At 37.6% G+C, this 18,195-nt stretch overlaps 1 protein-coding gene across 2 annotated transcripts in view; it reads left to right on the forward strand.

The window, feature by feature from the left end:
• Positions 1–18,195, forward strand: part of LOC100002633 (uncharacterized) — a 36,490-nt gene that overhangs the window by 6,555 nt on the left and 11,740 nt on the right. For both annotated transcript variants that reach the window (XM_021468706.3, XM_001342341.7), the window contains one exon: positions 9,834–9,989. In XM_021468706.3, the coding sequence (XP_021324381.1) occupies positions 9,834–9,989 (156 nt within the window). The remainder of the gene's footprint in view (positions 1–9,833; positions 9,990–18,195) is intronic.

Genomic DNA, 18,195 nt, shown 5'->3' on the forward strand with positions numbered 1-18,195 from the left:
CAACGCATAGCGCAAGCTCTGTGATTGGTCGGCTTGGTAGCGCTGACGAGTCTGGGCGGGACCGAGAGCCGCGCGAATGGCGCAATGCTGCGCGAGCGGTTGTTTACAAGTGTGGAGTCTCGTGAAGGAGCTCCGGATGGAAAGTTTTGTTTTGTGTTTACCTCATAGTTAAAGTTGTTGCACGTCCGCCGGTTCCTGCCTCAAAATGAGCGAGTTTGAGCCACTTGTACATCCCGGAAGTGTTCAGGAAAAGCAAAAAAGTAGCGAAGAAACTCGACACAGAGGAACATTTACACCTCACTGCCAACTAGCGTTTTGGAAGTGTTAATGCAGACCGACAGAGACAGCGCACAGAAGTATAAATACACAGCCACGCGCGTTGCATGCGCCGTTGGTTACGCCGGTCACCTTACGCAGAAGTATAAATCAGGTTTTAGAGCAACCGAATCACATGCGGAAGGTCGCTGGTTCGATCCCAGCTCGGAGTGGGTTGGGTGGTGTAGGATCGGCAGGGTTACACTTATTATCAAACTATTTCATATCTTTAACAGGAGGAAATTCAACCATAACTTAATGTTAAAACAGCTATCATAACTTTATTTACTAATATGTGTTTCTTTTTGGATTCTCGGAAGCTATAGACATTAAAACAGGGATTAAGCTTGGACCGTTGTTTTTGTTTACATGTATCAGAATGGTCTACAGTGCAATATCGATGCTGAAACGATATGTTGCGCAGCCCTAGTGTATAAGCTCTGGAGAGTGAGATTGTTGAACAATCGTGGTGTATTTTTAGAGCCGCTCTGTTGCTTGTCTTCCCAGCATTTTGACGTCCTGTTCCTTTCACTTTCATCTGAGAACTTTCTTTTAACTCTTCTATTTTTAATTCTGTGTTTGCAGCCGGTGCTGTAGTTTACATTCTCCTCCAGTGAAACGCAAAAACTGCAACTTTATTATTTATTTTGCCTTTGACATTAATAGATGCTTTTATGCAAAGCGACTTGCAGCAGAGGAACTTGAGCTATTTGTCACAGAGCCAAACATTCATACTGCGCCCGGTTTATTAGAAAGCAAGACTTGGAAACATATCTTTAAAGGCTAAATGATTAGTCATCCTGTGAACTTTTGATTCTTTCATAAACATTTCTCAAGCCCTATTTAACAGAGAACATTTTACCAACATGTTTTAAACATAATAGCTTTAATAACTAATTCCTACTAACTCATTTATTTAGTCTCTGCCATAATGGTGCATAATATTTTACTAGATGCTAGTATTCAGCTGTAAGTGCAATTTAAAGGCTTAACTAATTCGGTTGACAAGTTATTAGACAGCAGTGGTTGGTTCATACCGGCCAACACTGCCGTTTTTTCAGGATTCTCCCGAAAAATCCCATCACCATCCCGTTTTTGTTATTTACCCCAGAAAACTCCCGTTATTTCAAACAACCCCAATTCCTCATCCCCGGTCTCCTGGATCTTCAGAGAGAAATGTTGGCAGATATGGGTTGGTTCTGTAGCCTATCAATTTCTTAAGGGGGCTAATATTATTGACCTTAAAGATTTTTTAAGAATGTAAAATAATTTTTGCTTTAAAATAAGCATCAAGACTTTCTCCAGAAATGTCTTGGTTACTTACTGCAGGAATTGAAAATAACGAATTAGACGCATCAATGTGAAAATCATTTGACTACTTGGTAAAGAAAAATCTATGAGTTTATGTACAAGTGTTCTTCTGACTACGTTAATAAAATGTTACTGATATTATATTGACATACAGTTGAAGTCAGAATTATAAGCTCCCTTGTAATTATTTTTTGTTTTTTAAATATTTGCCAAATTATGTTGAACAGAGCAAGGAAATTTTCACAGTATGTCTGATAATATTTTTCTTCTGGAGAAAGTCTTATTTGTTTTATTTCGGCGAAAATAAAAGCAGTTTTTATTTTTTTAAAAAACATTTTAAGGACAAATATTATTAGCCCTTTTAAGCTATATAATTTTCCGATAGTCTACAAAACAAACCATCATTATACAATGCCTAATTACCATAACCTGCCTAGTTAACCTAATTAACCTAGTTAATCCTTTAAATGTCACTTTAAGCTGTATAGAAGTGTCTTAAAAAATGTCTAGCAGAATATTACGTGCTGTCATCATGGCAAAGATTAAATAAATCAGTTATTAGAAATGAGTTATTAAAACTATTATGTTTAGTAATGTGTTGTAAACCTTCTCTCCTTTAAACAGAATTTGGCGGGGAAAACAACAAACAAACGGGGGGGATAATTCAGGGGGGCTAATAATTCTGACTTCAACTGTATATTTTATCCAAAGCATTAATGTTCTGTAAATAATTTAGATAAAAATGAATTTTTTCTTGATTTTTTTTTTAGTTTGGAAAATATTAGCATATAAACAGATTAAAATGCTCTTAAAGGGATAGTTCACCCAAAACTTAAGACTCTTTAAATTTACTCACTGTTTACCTGCTTCAAACATTTATAAGTTTCTTTTTTCTATTAAACAAAAGAAAGGAAACCTGTAACCATGTGTTTTTCTTTTGAAGTCCAGTTACAGGTTTTTAGCGTTCTTCAAAATATCTTCCTTTGTGTACAACAGAAGAAAGAAACTCATAAAGGTTCGGAACCACTTGAGGGAGAGTAAATAATGTTCATTTTTGTGTGAAATATCCCTTTTTAAATGTTACTTCAGAGCGTTCAGGGTAAATTAAAAAGTAACATGGCTTTTTAAATGGAATGTTTTCGATAATTTGAAATTTTTCACAACCTAATATAAATGTCTTTATGCATGTCTTAAAGCACAAAACTTTTAGAGCGTTTCGCACCTGTATTTAATGTTGTCCACTTGAGATCATGTTAATGAAAAATTGAAAATGCACCTTAATACATAATGTTAACAGGACCTTTCTCATTTGCTATTCTCTTTAATGTTTCTCACATTTTAATGCATTGTTGCCTCAGATGTTGTGCTGGTTCCACACAATCTCACGGCAATTCGTAACTTTTTGATTTAGCGGCTAATTCGTACAAATTCGTACGATTCAATTCGTACAACTTAGTACGATTTGCTAGGTGTCACGCCTCCTTTTTAAAATCATAAAATTTCGTATGACTCAACTCGACTACGTACGAATTAGCCACTAAACTGACAAAACGTAAAATACTTACGTTTTCTTGTGAGATCAGGCTGGCTGGTTACCTTTAAAGGGGAGTTCCAGGTTTAATTTGTGATAATATCTACTAATGGAAATTATTTTGAGAATTCATCCAAAAAAAAGCTATACATTGTAGGTCGAGCAGATTACATCCAGTACATCCAAATTTGCATGCATAAACATGGTAAATGATGCATGACAGAAAAACAGGAACTACGTCAGTGGCAGATAACTGCAAGCTGAAAATGATCTCAAACTGACATATTTCAGCTAAAATGATTTTAAACTTGATTTCAAGAGTTGTTTGTGGCTAAAACTGTTAGAAATGTCTAATAATTAAAAATTAACTGAAGTCTAGCTAACATAAAATGTGTGCGACAGATAAAAAACGCAAGGCTAAAAAAAAGCTACTAAAATATTTTAGTTATAATAGCGCTAAATCAAATATAAAACACTAATGCAATGACAAAAGCATCTGATCGTGACAGATATCAAAAATCTAAACTAATAAAACAAAAAAATAAAAAAGCGTTTAATAAAAATTGAAAAAAATATACAATATATATATATATATATATATATATATATATATATATATATATATATATATTAATTATTAATAAATTAGTTTAGGTTAACTTAATGTTATGAATTAAATAACACTTAAACAGCAAATGGTAACTAATCTAAAATAAAATTAACAAATACAATTAGGAAAATCATTTTTAAATATGTAACAAATTAAAAGAAATGACAAATACAACAAAATAAAATACATAAAAAGTGTATTAAGATGTTTTGAATTACTTTAACGTAATGTTATAACTCGAATAAAACAAAACAAAAAATTTAACTAACCTAAAATAATATTAACAAATAAAGAAAATTAGATATGTAACAAAAAATCCTAATATAAATTACATTAATACAACAAAATGATTAAAACTACTATTAATACGCTAAAAGCTGTTTGAGTGGAGAAATCCTATCAGTGGGTCACATTGAATCTGATATAAAACTTTAACCCAGCAGTTGGGATTGTCCATATTTTAACCAAATTTGTTTTTGAAACAGTCAAGCATTTTAATAGTGGTGTAATAAAAGCTAAATAACAATAACAGGACAACTAAAAGTCTAGCTAACATAAAATGTGTATGATAAATGAAAAATGCAAGCCTAAACAAAACTGCACAAGAAATATTTGAATTATAATGAAGCTAAATCAAATATAAATTGCTAATTTAATGACAAAAACAGATGATCAAGTGACAAAAACAAAAAAAAAATTAATAAAACAATAAAAAAAGTGTTTAATAAAAAGTGTATTAAGATTTTTTTGTTTACTTTAACTTAAAGTTATAAAATAATAAAACTAAAATAAAAATAAACAAATAAAGTAATTAAAGTAATAAAACAAACAAATAAAATTAAGAAAATCTTTTTTATATATGTAAAAAACTAATAAAATGGACATAAATGACATAAATACAATAAAATAAATAAAACGTGTATTAAGATTTTGTAAATTACTTTAACTTAATGTTATAAAGTAAATAAAATGAAAATAAAAGGCAATTAACCTAAAATAAAATAAACAAATAAAATTAGGAAAATTAAATATGTGAAAAAAATGACATCAATACAAAAAATTACTAAAACTACAACTAATACGCTCAAAGAAGCTTTTTTTTTCAATCAAAATTTGAATGGACAAATTCAATCAGTGAGTCAGATTTCTGAAATGAAATTTAACCCAACAGTAGGGTTTGTCCATATTGTACAATAAAAAAAAATAATAAAATCAATTAATAATGTGTGTTGAAATAACCTACAGCATTTTAATAGCAGTGTAATAAAATCAGAGAAGGGCATAAATTAAATTCCTAATGCTGATTTTTGATTCCAGCATTCATCTCCAATAATCAACATTAACCATTAATGCTTCTTTAAAGAGGCCTGATTAGATAAAAAAAGGGGTTATTTTCTTGGCACACTTTGGGTCCATTAGTATCAATTGAGCTTCGTGTCAACGCCACAGCCTACTCGAGTATTGTTGCTGACCATGTCCATCCCTTTATGGCCACAGTGTACTCATCTTCTGATGGCTACTTCCAGCAGGATAACACACCATGTCATAAAGTGTGAATCATCTCAGACTGGTTTCTTGAACATGACAATGAGTTCACTGTACTCAAATGGCCTCCACAGTCACCAGAACTCAATCCAATAGAGCATCTTTGGGAAGTGTATGTGCAGCCAACAAATCTGCAGCAACTGTGTGATGCTATCATGTCAATATGGAGCAAAATCTCTGAGGAATATTTCCTCAGAGTTGATTCTATGCCACGAAGGAGTGAGGCAGTTCTGAAGGCAAAATTGGGTCCAACCTGGTACTAGTAAGGTGTATCTAATAAAGTGGCCGGTGAGTGCATTATTTTAGCTGTGTTCATAAATCTCACACACACACACACACACACGCACGCACGCACACACACGCACGCACACACTGGACACAAATAAACTGCAGATTAAGAGTGAGAATATAAGAGTGTTAGTGATCATGACTAGGCCACTGTGAGTCTGTGAAGCGTCATCATAATCTGATCTGCTCGGCGCTGCGCTGCGTTTTAATGCTGTTTCCCTAAGAAAAGAAAAGTGCTGAATCAAGCTCTGAATCAGGGTTTGTGACCCAGAACAGGCCGTCATTGAGGAGCCAAAAGAGCTGCGGTGAAGCGCAGGGTGTGGTGCTCAGAAACCCTCAACAAACCTCCCCCAGGATCCTGAGGCTAATGCAGCAAACTGAGTGTGTGTTTGAGTGAGTGAGAGAGAGAGACAGAGAGAGAGAAAATGTTGCCTGTGTGTGTGTGTGTCTCAAAGAGAGTGTGTGTGTGTGTGTTTGATAGAAAGACGGAAAGAGAAAGAAAATGTGTATGAGAGTGTTTACATATGTGTTTGTGTGTAAATATATTTGTATATGTGTGTGTGTGTGTGCCTGATAGAAAGACAGAGAGAGAAAATGTGTGTATATTATATGTGTGTAAGATTATATTTGTGCGTGTGTCTATATATATATATATACATAAATGCTAAGTGTAAGGGGTAAATACCCCTTTGAATTAATATTTTTTTAGGACCACACTCGAAACAAAGGTGTAAGAAAAATTTCCCAGAATACACTAGCGACAGTTTTGCTCAACCCGGTAATAAGGAGATCCACAAACTAGTATTTTTTGTCATTATTATGAATATTTACAAAAAACAAACACATTTTAATATATTCATAGCCGCGTTTGTGTTTTACCGTCATGCTTTTGAAAAATTACCAACCTACGGCTGCAATAGCAAACATGTTGTGTTGTGCGTTACCATGCCAAATTCAACAGGCCAAAAATAGAAACCTAACCTTTACCGTACACCACACTGCTTTATACCCCATATATATATATATATATATATATATATATATATATATATATATATATATATATATATATATATATATATGGGGGGGGGGGGGGGTGTATCTGAAGAGCGTTGGGGGTGAGTTTAGCGTGACATACCTGAAGAGCTGGGAGGGATGTGGTGGAGAGGGGTGTAAGTGACTTATTTAAGTACCAAGCGGGAGACGCGGGATTTCCGGGAGATTATCATTCATTTGCGGGTATCTGGGAGTCTCTGTGCATTTGCGGGATACTCCCACAACTTCCGGGAGACTTGGGATGTCTGTCAGTGATTTCTTGAAGATAAATACCAAAAAAAATTGCACAACTAGAATAACTACATCTGGCGGGATCGTCTGATCTCACACGAAGCAAGAGATCACGATGACATATGATGACGTGTGCAGGTGTTGTAGTGCCGTCCCAATTCTTAGGGGTACATGTTGAAGCCCTTCCCCTTCACACTTGGTTTAAAAGGGGAAGGGGTAGGGGTACAAAAATAGAATTGAGATTGGGCTTAACTGAGGGGGCCCCAGAACAGTGTGGGCCTTAGATCCGGCCAAACACCCCATCCCCCCTCTCCCACGGTGATGCTGCTGTATAGACAGACAGACAGGTAGACAGACAGACAGGCAGGCAGACAGACAGGCAGACAGACAGGCAGACAGACAGGCAGACAGACAGACAGACAGGCAGACAGACAGACAGGCAGACAGACAGACAGACAGATAGATGTCTGTGTACTAAATATATTCATTCATTCATTTTCTTTTCAGCTTAATTCTTTTATTAATCAGGGGTCGCCACAGCGGAATAAACCGCCAACTTATCAGCACGTTTTACACAGCGGGTGCCCTTCCATCCGCAACCCATTACTGGGAACCACCCACACACTTTTGCACACACTCACATACACTACGACCAATTTAGCCTATTCAATTCACCTGTACCGCATGTCTTTGGACTGTGGCGTACGAGTATATATGAGTGAATGTGTGTGTTTGTGTGAGAGTTTGTGTATGTATGTGTGTGGGTGAGTGTTTGTGTGTATATTTATGCATTTGTGTAAAGTGTAGATGTGTGTGTGTGAGAAAATGAAAAATGTCCTGGATATATTAAAGCCCGTCTGTTAGACTAAGGCCGACTGGAATCGCAGAGCAGACTCTAATCAGTGCAGAAGGTGAGAAGATGAAAATAGAAGAATAACTGATAAGAAAACAGCCTGCTGACAGACGAGAGAAAGAAAAGCAGAACAAATCAGAACATTTATCAAGTCAAACATTTTTTAAATTCTAGACACAAAACAAATACTTATTATATTGCGCCGACTCGCCACATCATCGTACAGAATTTTGAAGTAAATAAAAATTACTAATAATAATTCAATTCAGTTCAGTTTATTTGTATAGCACCTTGTTCTGCTCCCCAAACTTTCCTGTCTGTAAATCTCCACTGTTCTGTCATTAAAAGGTGAAAACCCCCAAAAAATAATTATTAAGAAGACGGCTCTTCTCATAGGATAAGAAAACTCAGCTATGAATAATAATGAGAAACCGACGCATCATCACCCCACTAGCAGTTTTGTGCTAGGTCATAGATTTTGATCCCGCCCCAAAAATGTTTTAAAACCTGGAAGATGAAATTAGCTGACAAAAACTCAAAATTATCCAGTTTTCCCCACAATTAAAGCTGAGAGGGGAAAACAATGTCTTAACTGATGCTCAACACACACAAATCTGTTAAAAAAAATAAATAAATTAAGTACTCGAGGGTTTCTTGAATCTTTCAAGGGATAGTTAACTCAAAAATGAAAATGACCTCATTACTTACTCTTCCTGATGTGGCTTTAAATCAGTTCCTTCTTCTGTTTAACACAAAAGAAGCCATTAGTTTCCAATTTAGAAAACAATTACTATGGCCACAGCCATATTACCCTGCAGCCCAAGACCGGTTACTCACTAAAGCTAAGCAGGGCTGAGCCTGGTTAGTACCTGGATGGGAGACCACTAGGGAACACTAGGTTGCTGTTGGAAGTGGTGTTAGTGAGGCCAGAAGGGGGCGCTCAACCTGTGGTCTGTGTGAGTCCTAATGCCCCAGTAAAAGTGAAGGGGACACTACACTGTCAGTGGGCGCCGTCTTTCGGATGAGATGTTAAACCGAGGTCCTGACTCTCTGTGGTCATTAAAAATCCCATGGCACTTCTCGTGAAAGAGCAGGGGTGTAACCCCGGTGTCCTGGCCAAAGTCCCTCTATCGGCCCATACGATCATGGCCTCCCAATCATCCCCGTCCACTGAATTGGCTCTATCACTGTCTCTCCACTCCACCAATAGCTGGTGTGTGGTGAGCGCACTGGCGCCGTTGTCCTGTGGCAGCCGTCGCATCATCCAAGTGGATGCTGCACACTGGTGGTGGTGTGGAGAGACCCCCCTCATGATTGTGAAGCGCTTTGGGTGTATGGCCATACACAATAAATGCGCTATATAAATACACATTACATTACATTACATTACATATGGAAGTCAATGGGTGCCAGCTTTATTAAAACTACCTGAAAAATAAAATAATATAACAGAAGAAACAAACTCAAATAGGTATTAAACAACTGAAGGTGGAATAAATGATGACAGAATTTTCATCTTTGGGTGAACTATCACCCAAACTTTTTAATTTAGTGGCCAATTGTTATACCAATCTCATTCCTACAATTAAGAATGATTTGCTCATCCCCCAATGACGGTTGGGTTTAGGGCCGGGATTGGGTGCTACACCTCCTTTTTAAAAGCGTACATATTTTCGTACGACTAAACTTGTATGAATTTGTATGAATCAGTAAAACGTAAAATACTAACGTTTCCTCGTGAAATCAGGCTAAACTATCGCTATAAATACTATTTTTCTGAATCACCAACTGCAAAAAAAAAAAAAAGACTTTTCTTAAAACGCCTCCTCCATCAATCAGTCAGACAAACACACGGCAATACCTCCTAATATAATGACAGAATTAATTATGAATATTTGTCTGGTTTTGTGCGATTATGAAGCAGATCTGAGCTCCGTTAAAAAAATCACCTCATTTTTAATTCATGATAATACCCTCTTTTGTTCATTGAAATGAGCAGATAGCTTTAAATATATGAAAGTTAGCTAGCTAGCTTGGATAATCTGTGTCCTGATTTGACTCTTCGCATGATCATGTCTGCATGTCGTCTGCAGCTTCATCTCATTTATCTGTGAAGAGGAAAGACGGCGTGTCTGAAGTCAACATGACCTCAGTTCTGCAGACGATGGAGATGGACTTCAGTAATCAGACACAGCCTCCTGTTAACAACACCAGCACTGAGTCCACGCCGCACACAAACACTACAGCAGGTACAGCACTCATTCATTGATAGTTTTCACGTGTCGGACTCGTCACACCATTAGAGAAACTGTAGGATAACTGTTGTGCAATAAGATTTAACCCAACAGCCAGAAAGGAGAAATGTGTTGACTTGTGCTAAATGCTAGCATCATTGTGGGCTTTTTACACAGTTTCTATTCTAATTCGCAGGTTAAATGCAATTAAAGTATACAGGGTGGGCCATTTATATGAATACCCCTTGATAAAATCGGAACGGTTGGTGATAATAATGTCCTGTTTGTGGCACATTAGTATATGTGAGGGGGCAAACTTTTCAAGATGGGTGGTGGCCATTTTGAAGTCAGCCATCTTGTTTTTTCAATAGGAAGAGGGTCATTTGACATATCAAACTTATTGGGAATTTGACAAGGAAAACAATGGTGTGCTTGGTTTTGAAGTAACTTTATTCTTTCACGATTTATTTACAAGTTTCTGACCACTTATCCGTAGTTTCAGGTGCTGCACATCTTGTATCCTCACACCATAGACACTTGCCTTCAGATGACCCCAAAGATAAAAGTCTAAGGGGGTCAGATCGGAAGGTCAGAAGGGCTAATAATTCATATGTAAACATGGATGTGAACGTATTCACTAACAATTACGATGAAAGATAAGCCTGTGTTATTTATTTCAGTGGCTGTTATCCAATTAACAGAATGTCGTGAATTAATTACTCAGAGAGCCGTGTAATAATGTGAATTCACAGGTACTTTAAGGACCATCTTTTTTTCTCACTCTCGGTTTGACTATTGACTATCAACTAAGTCATCTTTTCCTGGAAATCTCTCAGATATGCTGCTTCATAATTCAAAATGACAAGACAAGACATAACCGGTTTACAACCACATTAAAGAGAGTAAATGAAAGACTTCATTACATGAATTCCTCCATAAAACCACTTTACTACTCCTGACCTGAGAAAATAGATCCTTTATAAAACAATCAATGGCTCTGAATGGCAATAGAAATGGATGAAGACATAAAGGCAGTGTGTGAGAAGGAGAAACGCAGTGTGAGATCTGACGAGAGTGTGAGAGTTTGACTCCTCATGACACAGAAAGCACATACACTGAATGCTGTTCACACACGCACACATTCCACATGCACAGACTCGCTCTGTCAAACACACTAGCTGGGTTTTCCATCATTTTACCGCATTTTTAAGTATCACATGAGAAAGCAGTGATGGATTATAAAGCTTGAAGTATTAGAATCGCTAACTTCTCAAAAACATCCCTTAATTCGCAAAAAAAATATATATATTACACTTTTTACTTTTAACACTGTTTGCTGTTTGTTTAAACTACTTATTTAAAATAAGATGAATCATCACAATTCTTGAGTTCTTTTAGGAGGGCAACTTAATTGTTATGTTGAACAATTAAGTTAAAGAGCCCATATTATACATGAAATAGGGTCATATCTTGGTTGTAAGGGTCTCCAACAACAGTCTAATATGCATGCAGGGTCAAAAAACACTTTCATGGTCTTATAATCTGCATTTATTTTTACCTAATTATGCCAGCGACTCCTGTATGAATCGTCCAGTGATTCATTTGTTCCCAAACCCCTCCTTAGCGCGAAGCTAATCTGCGCTGATTGGACCGATGACAGTCTGTCGCGATTGGTCGACTGCCTTCAGTCAGAGAGTGAAATGGCCAATAGCTAATCAGCAATATAAAAAGTAATCACAGTTCATACACGCTCGATAGTGTAGGCGTGGATTTTAGCTGCCACACACACACAAAAACACACACACACACCTCCGGACGACAACGCTCCCGCTTCCGCCCGCACCCGCCAGGTTTTAGCCTGAGAACCCGCTCCGTTTTCTGCCCGCCGCGCCCGACCCCGCTAGAGCGGGGGAGAACACAACCAAAATCACCCAGCTATACAGTCCAGACAGCCAAGCTGTCTGTATAAACACACACACAGCACCAAGCACACAAAGCTCGCTCTCGCTCTCTCTCTCTCTCATACGCGCGCGTGCGCACTAACACACACACACACACACACACACACACACACACACACAAGCACCAAGCAGACTCTCTCTTTCTCATTCGCATAGCAATATCCGTGATATTGCTAGACAGCCCGCTCCTGTCCCAAATTAAACCCGTTACCAACCGCTCCCGCGATTTATTCGGAAATTTATTCCCGCGCCGCAGAAATCTGGCGCGGGGAATGCCGCGGGAATGCAGAACTCTACCATGGAGCTCCATAAACAAAGCAGCACGCGTCGCGTTTTTAACGTGGCTTTGCACGCGATAAGAGAATATAGCCAGTTAACCTGATACAGTACACTCGGTTACAAGTAACAAATCACAACTAAATACATTTGCAAGCTAGAGTCAACGAGGCAACAACTTTAACCGCACGTACTTACACTTGAGAAATGGAAGAAACCCATCCTGACGTCCATCAGTAAGTTACTCTTTACTGATCCTTCCTTTAACAAACGCAGATGAAGTATTCTTTGTAGCATGTAGCTTCCAGAAGTTTCCAACTGCTTGGTTATAATGCTGATGTTTCATCTTTGGGTAGAGACTCAATATAATATCCATCTGCAGTGTGACTTCAATCGACCGGCATGTTTGTGTGCGTGTGTTTGTGTGTGTGTGTCTGGGTTTCTGCGTCAGAGGGCGGGCCTCAGGTTTGAAATCTCCCGGGTTTGCGCGTGCACGTGAATAACTTGGTTTCGTTCGTACGTCATGGCGAAACACCTAATGACTCGGTATCAAGGCGACTCGTTTGAAGCACTATGAGTCGACTCTTTTATAGATGAATCAACCGTTTTAAACACTGTACTCTTACAGATTTAAGCCTTAGCTGGATACTTCACTTCACTTAGAGCTGTGTTACACACTACATGGAGGGGAATTTTCAAAAACCCATAATATGGGCTCTTTAAATTAATCAATTTGTGTTGGGACAACATGAAGGAATTGTGTGGAATCCAGCATTTTTTACAGTGAAGTAATGCAACAATGAAGAAAAAGCTGCTGTAAGAAAAAGCTGCTTCTTTCTTCACAACACATTACCTTAAGTATACATTTTGTAATTAGAAAAACGTGCAAATTACAAACTTTACAATTAACCATGAGCAACACATTTAATTAAATGCTAAAATATTAGTATTATTGTTAATAAGAATAATACTAATGCGTGGTGCGGCCCGGCTGTTTAGACTGACACGGACACAAGAGCTGCGTCCCAAATCGCATACTTATGCACTATTCTACGCCATTTTGTAGTATAGATAGTGTAAGTAGTGTGTTCACACTGAAAACTCTAAACATAATAAGTGCACTTTAAATACCCGGATGATGCACTCATTCAGCCGCTAAAATGAAGTGTGTAATGATGGACACTTCACGCACTCAACGACCACAGGTTTGCTCACGTAGCGGAAGGGGCGGAGCTATCGGGCGCACATGTTTCATAACTTTATTTATTTTGGATGGTGAATGCAAAATTCTCCTACTAGAGTGATTATAGCGCCTCCCTATGGTGTATGCGGTTATACTCACGGCAGGTTTTGTTTGATAATTCTGGTGTTTATTTCACTGATTTGGCGACCGTCAAACGTCATCAGGGAAACGGTTTGAATTTTCGCTTAGTAAAAAAACATTAGTGTGCCATTTGGGACGACACTACATACATATACTATCCTGTTGAGTGTGTAAGTGCATAAGTACATAGTGCATGAGTGCACAGTGTGCCATTTAGGACGCAGCTAAGGAGTCATGCTGTTCATTAGTTTCTTTTAATGACTGCAGTAAAAAAACTGAACAATTATTTAAACTGTACAAGCGTTAAGCTTAAAATGTGCATTTATATCTTTTTTTTTTATTCACAAAGTGTTCAGCTTTTGTCACTGTAGTGTATCTTAATGGGCGTATTTACTTGCTAAATAAAGTACACTTTTATACTTGACCTTTACTTAGGTATACTTCTTTTTCCTAAGGGTGTATTTACTGACCTAAATCAGTCTTGTACAGCCAGAGGGAGTATTGCTGCTCTGACAGCCAAGTTGGGTCAAAGCTACAGATTCTTCGATCAGTATTTTTGCAGCCGATACAGAGTACTGATTCCTTGTCTTGGTGATCGGCTGACACTGAGCACCGATTCTAATGCTTCAAGCTTTATAATGCATTGAGCACATTTTCCCTCTAAATACGAACCTTAAGAGAAGATCTTGCCTTCACTTAGAGAATAAATGAAGGATGCTGCATATAATCCCTTAAACACGTCTTTTATAACCATTTAGGGGTAAATGTGTCATGGCCAGAAGCAGCTTTACAGTAATAGTTTTATAATTCATCCATTAATTTTACTCTGGTTTAGTCCCTTATTTATCAGGGGGCCGTCACAGCGGAATGAACCGCCACAGAAAATAATATGAAACAGAGATAAAAAATTGTTATGAAAAATTACAATGCAATTTGGAAACATTGCAAATGATGAAAGAAAAAAAAAGTTTGGAGCTCACATTTGGTGAATAAGAATTAAAATGCCCACCTATAAATCTAATACTCCTTTACTGAAAGGAAAAAGGTCTTTATACTACTGGTATTTCAACCCAAATATGGACAAACTCAAACATTGGGATAAATTTGGTCCCATTTAAATGTAACTGAAATAATAAACTCAGTGGCTATTTCTGACCATAATTTTCCCAAAATTGGTCTAAAGTAACCCAGTATAGTATATTTTTAAGATTATTTGATATTTGAAAGTTCTAAAAACACTGAATTTATGTGAAATGGAATCATTATCATCAATTGTTTTCAGTCTCACTTATGAATCTCTTTACATCTCTAAATTCAATTTAGTTTTCACAATTCTGAGTATACGATTACAAGTTTAAAACAATAACTTGCTGTTTTGAGTTTATGCCTAACAATCTTTTTGCAATCCCCATTTGCACTCTCATAATTGTTTGCAGATATTCAGTACATTATGAATGACCCCATTACATAGTATTCTTTGATTAATAACTATTAGCTAAAGTAGGAATGTGCACAAGTATTCGATTAATCGAACGCATCAGCGACGATCGAGCATAAAAACGATGATCAGTTGGCTCTAAAATTAAATTGCTGTCATTCTTTCTGATTGTTGTTATGCTGGTATTTGGGCCGTAGTCTAATATTTGATTGGTTATGGCTGCGGGCGAGACAGTGGCGCAGTAGGTAGTGCTGTCGCCTCACAGCAAGAAGGTCGCAGGTTCGAACCTCGTCTCAGTTGGCGTTTCTGTGTAGAGTTTGCATGTTCTCCCTGCCTTCGCGTGGGTTTCCCCTGGGTGCTCCGGTTTCCCCCACAGTCCAAAAACATGCTTTACAAGGTGAATTGGGTAGGCTAAATTGTCCGTAGTGTATGAGTGTGTGTGTGGATGTTTCACAGAGATGGGTTGCGGCTGGAAGGGCATCCGCTGCGTAAAAACTTGCTGGATAAGTTGGCGGTTCATTCTGCTGTGGCGACCCCGGATTAATAAAAGGACTAAGCCGACAAGAAAATGAATGATTATGGCTGCAGGAAGTTGCGGTCTAGAAACAAGACCGGAGAGCAGATTGATTATGGCTTTTAAAGTGCGAAGCGATGTCTGGCAACACTTTAAAAAACTTGACGAAAAAAAAGTGTAAGATGTGCAGCGCCACACTCGTCTACAACTCCACAACGAGTTCGATGCGTTACCATCTTGCACATAAACACAAAAAAGGAGACGATGCCGGTGCCACAACCAGCAGTCAGACAAGCATAAGAAATTCAGAATTGACCATCACACAGAAATACGACACATGTAGGGCAGAGAATATGACGCAGCTAATAGTAGAAATGACAGCAAAAGACTTGCTGCCTATTAGTTTTGTTAAAGGTTTCAAATGTTTAATAAGTTACGTTGAGCCCCACTATACTGTCCCATCTGGCAAAAAGCTTGTGCATTAAAAGATGTGCACTAATATATTATTTAAAAATGTAATGTTATGTAATTGTCGCTATGCCGCACACACGCCCCGCCTCTTGCTTAAGCTCCACCCCAGATTAATTGATTACTCGTTTCTCAAACCTGTGGATTAATCAAAATGAAGAATGATCAGAAATGCCCATCCCTAAGCTAAAGGTGTTTTAATCTTCTCTTTTCTTTGATCAAGTCTTATCTTGTCTAGTAGAGTATAAGCCTCGATCGCCACTGGTCTGCTGCCCATTAAAAAAAGAAAGAAAAAAAAAATGGGTGCATGACGTCCCCAGAGGGCAAAACTGTAATTATTAGCATGTTTCCATGGAGACCTCAGGATAAATCCACAAACACAGCAGCATATGACAGATCTGCTGACAGAAATGTTGTGAAATCACTGAAACTGCACAACACAACATACAAACTGAGCCAGATAAAGACAGATGAAACGCCGCTTTGGGCTTGTTTCTCTGTTAAATTCATGAGCACATGACTCGGCTTGTTCAACAGTTTGCTGGGTGATTCAGTTTTTCCTCAAGTCTTTGTTAAAGGCATTTCCAAATCCTTTCAACTCCTGAAATGTGATATTTAGTCAGACAAATCACAGGAAAAACCATCTGGAATTGGACTTAATTGTGGATGGTGGTTGTTTTATGATGGACTGAGGGTAGGGGACCCTGCAGGGTTGCCAAGTCTTTTGTTTTCCCACAAAATTAACTGATTGTCACTATTTTTTATCCTGCGGGTTAAAGTAACATGCATGGATATGGTTGTGTTAAAATATTTTACTCTACCATTTTAATATTTTTTTTTAGCAAAATGTATGTTCTACCAGTGATAAAAACTGCCCTGTTAAACTACTAACTAAACAAGTATGTATATAAGCTACACAAGAAAATCAGTTGATTACAATATAATTAGTAGTTTCTTTAAGGCAGTGGTTCTCAAACTGTGGTACCACTAGTGGTACGCGGGCTTACTTCTAGTGGTACGCGGATGAATCACTGAGTAATGAAAGAAAAAATTAATACGATTTTAATCATTTGATGCGTACGATTACACCGATATGATCAGCATTGGCTGTTCTCTAAAACCTACGATCAAAGCGCTGTACTTAGAATGTTTACTTTAGTGCATCGCGTCATCAGCTGCAAAAAACAATTCAATTGGCGCAAAACTAGAGAAAGAGTGCATGCAGAGCTGATATTTTCTAGAGCAGTGGTCTCCAACCCTCGGGCCACAAACCTGCACCAATCTATAGATTCTATAGATTAATTGGTACCGAGCCGCACAAAAAAATAATTAATTCCGTTTCATTTATAATCTGAGTCTGAAGGATTTAATCATTTATTTTGAAAAATCGTTTATTTTGAAAAATGACAGTATTCTCTTGTTACATCTCGGTCACTTGAGTGCCAAAATTTAACCCACAGGCTAGCAAAATGAGTACTGCAGCACGACGTGCTTGTGTATTCCAGGTGAAAACATCTTAACTTTTCAGAATGCCGCATCACGAGTCACGTGACAAGAACCGACTGGACAGCTTCATATTTTGTATGGAATATAATTTCGTTGAATGAATATGGCTCTGCCTCATTTTCGAACTGTGCAGTGCTGTAGCTCCCTAATTTGGCCAACTATGCTACTTTATTTCAATACTGGTGATTACGGTGGTACTTAGAGAGACAATTTTTTTCTGAGGTGGTACTTGGTGAAAAAAGTTTGAAAACCACTGCTTTAAGGGATTATTTTAGACTTGAAAAAAAGTAGTTTGTGTTTTACTTTCACCCAGTGGTGGAAAGAGTACTGAAAAATCATACTTGAGTTAAAGTACCATTATCTGACTAAAAATGTAGTGCAAGTAGAGTAAACATATCTGTTGTAAATATTATTTGAAGTATGAGTAAAGAGTAGACCTTTTAAAAGTACTCAAGAGTAGTGAGTATTAAGTTGTGAAAAGCTGATGCATTTACATGTAATTTGTGGACGTGTGTGTAAACGTAACATTCTGTAGTGCGTTTAATGATTGTCCAGCAGGCACACAACGTCATAAGACGTTAATATTAGGTTAGATTTAGGTCGTGACGTCAGGTGACCAAAACTCAATGTCAAGCCAGCGTCTAATGCTGCGTTCACACCAGACACAGAAGAAGCATCAAGTGCGAGAGATTTACATGTTAAGTTAATGCAAAAAACACGAACAGACATCCTGT

The sequence above is a fragment of the Danio rerio genome, chromosome 20 (assembly GCF_049306965.1).
Source record: "Danio rerio strain Tuebingen ecotype United States chromosome 20, GRCz12tu, whole genome shotgun sequence".
Classification (NCBI taxonomy): domain Eukaryota; kingdom Metazoa; phylum Chordata; class Actinopteri; order Cypriniformes; family Danionidae; genus Danio; species Danio rerio.